The sequence below is a fragment of the Heterodontus francisci genome, chromosome X (assembly GCF_036365525.1).
Source record: "Heterodontus francisci isolate sHetFra1 chromosome X, sHetFra1.hap1, whole genome shotgun sequence".
Lineage (NCBI taxonomy): Eukaryota > Metazoa > Chordata > Chondrichthyes > Heterodontiformes > Heterodontidae > Heterodontus > Heterodontus francisci.
The window spans coordinates 7,806,295-7,811,368 of record NC_090421.1 but is presented as its reverse complement, the minus strand read 5'-3'; the positions used below and the strand labels follow the sequence as shown (position 1 = coordinate 7,811,368).

At 46.8% G+C, this 5,074-nt stretch overlaps 1 protein-coding gene across 1 annotated transcript; it reads left to right on the top strand.

Annotated features, from left to right (window-relative positions):
- Window positions 1-136: 136 nt before the first annotated feature.
- krt18a.1 (keratin 18a, tandem duplicate 1) lies at window positions 137-3,233 on the top strand. Its single transcript, XM_068024966.1, has 8 exons — window positions 137-585; window positions 910-992; window positions 1,191-1,347; window positions 1,687-1,851; window positions 2,034-2,159; window positions 2,283-2,503; window positions 2,693-2,715; window positions 3,013-3,233. The coding sequence occupies exons 1-8, from the start codon at window positions 214-216 to the stop codon at window positions 3,102-3,104; spliced, it is 1,239 nt and encodes a 412-aa protein (XP_067881067.1). The 5' UTR covers window positions 137-213; the 3' UTR covers window positions 3,105-3,233.
- The last annotated feature ends 1,841 nt before the right edge of the window (window positions 3,234-5,074 follow it).

Sequence of the window (5,074 nt, the reverse complement as noted above, 5' to 3'; positions counted from 1 at the left end):
GTCTGGTATATACCAAAATCCCTGGCTCTCCCATTGGACAGAAGTTGAGTCAGAGGCGGATTGCCATGGTTATTGGACGCCGCTTTCGACCAATTGGGGATGGCCGGAGGGTATAAAGTTTCTAAACTTGCATAAACTTGCTGTTAGCTGTTCTTTAGTGATCCCCCCGTATCCAGTTGATGACAGGTTTGTCAACGCATTTCTGCCCTTAAGATGAGTTTTCCAAGCTATTCCTCGCGGTCATCTCACGGTGGTTCCATGTACTCCCGGAGGTCTGCAGCCCTGCAGTCCAGCGCTAGTTCCATCAGTGGCTTTGGCCACAGGATGGCTGTGAGCCGGGTCTCCCTGTCCCGGGGGAGCAGCTTCGGCGGCGGTGCGGCCGCCGGCATCGGGGGCATCGGCAATGAGAAGGAGACCATGCAGGGCCTGAACGATCGCCTGGCCAACTACCTGGAGAAGGTGCGCAGCCTGGAGACGGCCAACAGCAAACTGGAGCTGCAGATCAAGGACCACCTGGACGCCAGGGGGCTCAACATCCGCGACTGGAGCATCTACGACAAGCCGCTCAATGAGTTTCGCCAACAGGTAAAAGTTCCAATCGGTGGGGTGGGGTGGCCTCTCTTGGCACATGGTGCTTTGCCCACCGTGCCCCCTTGCTAGAAGGAAGGGCAGACGGGGAACGCAGGGCATCCGGAGCTGGCGTGACCCCACCCTCGCCTCAGGCTGAGCGGTTCCGCGTTGTATTTGAAACAAGTTTGAGCCCTTCCTCCACGATCCCAACAGCAGCGGAATAGACATGCTGCCAGCGATGAACCTTTTCCCAGTAAATCCAAGGCACTTCATCACTTGCAAGGAAGGCAACGTATGGGGGTGCAAATCATTTGAATATTGTGTGCTTAAATCTTCCAGGTCTATGACATTACCGTTGATAACGCTCGTTTGATACTTCAGATCGATAATGCTCGCCTGGCTGCTGACGATTTCAGAGTGAAGTGAGTCTCACACACACACACACACACACACACACACAGTTTAACGATTCACATATCCTGTTATACACAGATTAAACAAAGTACAACAATGTCACTAACACAGTATTCATTCGAAAGTGATTTTTTTTTTTAACGTAACCTATTGCCGTAACCGGTTGCCAATGTTGAACCCCATTGTATCTTGTCTTTCCTGGGTAGGTGGGAATCTGAACTGAGCATCAGACAGTCAGTGGAGAATGACATCAACGGACTGCGCAAAGTCATTGACGACACCAACATTGGACGCCTGCACCTGGAGAGTGAGATAGAGTCTCTGAAAGAGGAGCTCATCTATATCAGAAAGAACCACGACGATGTAAGTTCCACAGAGCAGTCCCTTTTTGGCAAAGGAGCAATTGGAATAATAATGACAGGGTATGGAATTCACAGGATATGATAGGGGACATAGGACAGGAGGGAGATTGCAATGTATTATTGGGGAACCCATTATTGGTGCAAAAGTAATCTTCTTGTGGGGAATAATACAGCAAATCTGTAAAATGTAATGTAAAAAGGGGTACAGTACAGGAATGGGCTATTAAATAATGATGTGCACTTCTGCCACATTTTGACTCTCCCATGTTTTGTTTGTATTCTCGATATAAAACAGGGTAGTAAAGACAGAACGGAAATTGTGTGTGTTTTAATCCCACAGGAAGTCCAAGCTCTCCACTCCCAGATCAGTAACTCTAGTGTGCAGGTTGAAGTGGATTCTGCTCATGGTGAAGATCTGACTAAGGTCATTGCTGACATTAGGAAACAATATGAGGCAGTTGCACAGAAAAACAAGGAAGATGCAGAGAGCTGGTACAAGACCCAGGTAAATGAAATGCTAGTTCAAAACCTGCACATAATACTTTCACTGGTAACATGATTAATTGATTGTTCTAAGCACACAGACTTGCACAGGGTCGCAAGATTCCTAAATTACATCAAAAATATCAGAACCTGGGAATGTTTGTGCAAAGTGCTAGCTCCTAATTACATTTCTTCTCATTGTAGTTGGAGACCCACAAAGTTGAAGTCCAACACAATACTGATGAACTGCAGGGTACAAAGGTACAAGTCACTGAACTGAATCGCCAGCTGCAGTCTTTGGACGTTGAGCTGGAGAGTCTTCTGAGCATGGTGAGGGCTCCATTCTGAACAAATGTCATTGAAACCAAAGCCTAGAATCAGATATTGAATGCAGTACTGACAGTTATATTCATCAGGTTCAAATTCACCAAGCTGTTTTTTTTTTCTCTCTAGAAAAACTCACTGGAATGCACACTCAAAGATACAGAAATGAGGTACGAGATGGAGCTGCAGCAAATAAACAACATGGCCGGCAAGCTGGAGGCAGATCTGGTGCAGATCCGCACTGAGATGCAGTCCCAGGCCAGAGAATATGACATTCTGTTGAACATAAAGATGAAACTTGAGTTTGAAATAGCAACATACAGATGTCTGTTAGATGGAGAGGACGTGAAGTAAGTAACATCAGTAGAAAGGATAGAAAAGGTAAAGATGGTTACTACAATGGCAAAATGGTGACCCTCCCCAACTTCCCCGCCCCCGCCCCCCCCCCCCCCCACACATCTTGGTTAACTGTGTAGAATTGTTCCGGGCAGATTGAATTATGTCTGACCTCTTTACCCCCCCCCACTTTGTTTTTACAGCGCCCTTGTTGAGTCAACTTCAGGTAAGACCATTTCAATTACATTCAGGAAACTTGTGTGTGTAATTTTAGACATGTTCCTACTTTAAAGGTTATGGGACAGATTTTCATCTGCTTCACCTTGGTGGTTACCTCCCCCTAATGAAAGTGGCCTGATCTATATTCTGTTGAAATGAATGGGAGGAGACTCGCGGGGCGGGGGGGTGAAATTGTACAAAGGATATGAGATCCACCCAGGTAGTGAGGATGGAAATCTATCACATGCTATGCTGTTTGTGTGTGAACATAACTGCTCACAGTTTTATTTATTTGCATGAACAGGTGTCACATCAATCAAGAAAACTATAGTAACCACTCAGAAAATCGTTGACGGCAAAATGGTGTCTGAAAACGAGACAGTCCGCATCAAATAAATGGCACAAAAGCCACAGCCACCGTCAGTTGCCATGACAGATAACTTGTAGCTGCATTGTGAAATGTAGTCTGCAGTTTGTTGCATTTTTTTGCATCTTATCAAAAATAAAGATCTTCTTAACTTTCAACCTTGACTTGTCTTTTTAAAGGGCCATAGGAAAATAATCTTTGAAGGTATCTTGACAAAATCTACTGCCAAAAGCTGCTACATAACAGCAAAAAGGCAGGACCACATCAGGTACAGTGGTGTGCACAGTAACAAAAGCCTTAAGCTAATGCCTAGGTTGGATGTATCCAACCTTGGGGTGTAGGTCAAATCCACCTGGTCATGTTCCATCTTTTGATTCCCTCCCAATAGAATTCACAGCACAGAAACAGGCCATTCAGTCCATCTGCTCCATGCCGATGCTTTTGCTCCACACAAGCCTCCTCCCACCCCAGCAGAAACAAATGATCTGTGGATGGGTCCAAGGGAAGTTTTTTTTTAAAAAATCAGTCAGTGCCTCCCGGCTTTGCCAACAGGAGTGTACTGGATTGACATGTAGCACCCATAGTGCACTCTTCTGCTCCAGTCAGGATCTGCGGTGTTGTGGACTCTGAAGGCAGGTTCTAACTGAAGGACAGCAGCACTGATGGGAGCGAGAGCTTACAAGTCAATCCAGGTATATTCCCACTGACAAAGTCAGGGGCGCTGCTTGATGTTAAAACAATTCCCAAGAGAAAGTTCAGTTGCTAGCAGCTGGTTTTTCAGAGGTGACTGCTTTTCGTTAAGAGCACTCACCTGTATCTATGCAGCCGCCATTCTGCTCTGGGTATAGGAGCAGGAGGAGGATATCCTTACTTTGGTACAAATGAGTGACCAAGGCTCATCCTAGGTGATACCATCTCTGTCCCCGAAAGGCAGCCACCAAGTGAGATGCTCTCTGGCCTTGCTCCCAGCACACAGCAGCACTTCCCACTATGCCCCAGATGCAATGGCTACCTTATAAACTGCCCACCCACCTCAGCCAGATGCTACTGCTTCTACCTGCTGGATGAGTCCCCTACTGCTGCTGCCTCCAGCTAAGGCATTTGCTAGAGTCCCTCTCTGCATATTTACACTATGACATTACTGTGAATGCCAGTATCCTAATGCCATACTGTAAATGCAATGGGAATTCCTTTCTTGCATCCCCCCATTTCAGTTTCAGTCTCTTTCCACCTTTAACAAAGGGCGGCACAGTGGTTAGCACCGCAGCCTCACAGCTCCAGTGACCCAGGTTCAATTCTGGGTACTGCCTGTGTGGAGTTTGCAAGTTCTCCCTGTGACTGCGTGGGTTTTCTCCAGGTGCTCCGGTTTCCTCCCACATGCATAAGACTTGCAGGTTGGTAGGTTAAATTGGCCATTAGCCCCTAGTCTAGGTAGGTGGTAGGGAAATATAGGGACAGGTGGGGATGAGGTAGGAATATGGAATTAGTGTAGGATTAGTATAAATGGGTGGTTGATGGTCGGCACAGACTCGGTGGGCCGAAGGGCCTGTTTCAGTGCTGTATCTCTAAACTAAACTTGCATTTATTTAGTGCCTTTAACATAGTAAAATGTCCCAAGGTGCTTCACAGGAGTGTCATCAGACAAATTTTGACAGAGCCACATAAGGGGATATTTGGACAGGTGCCTAAAAGCTTGGTCAAAGAGGTAGGTTTAAGGAGTGTCTTAAAAGAGGAGGTGGAGAGGTTTAGGGAGAGAATTCCAGAGCTTAGTGTCGCAGCAGCTGAAGGCACGGTCGCCAATAGGAGTGAAGGAAATTGGGGATGCACAAGAGGCCAGAATGGAGGGATGCAGAGTTCTCCGAGGGTTGTAGGGCTGGAGGAGGTTTCTGAGACGGGAAGGGATGAGACCGTGGAGGGATTTGAACACATGCGAATTTTAAAATTGCTGGCTCAGAAGCCAATGTAGGTCAGTGAGCACATAGGTGATGGGTGAACGGGA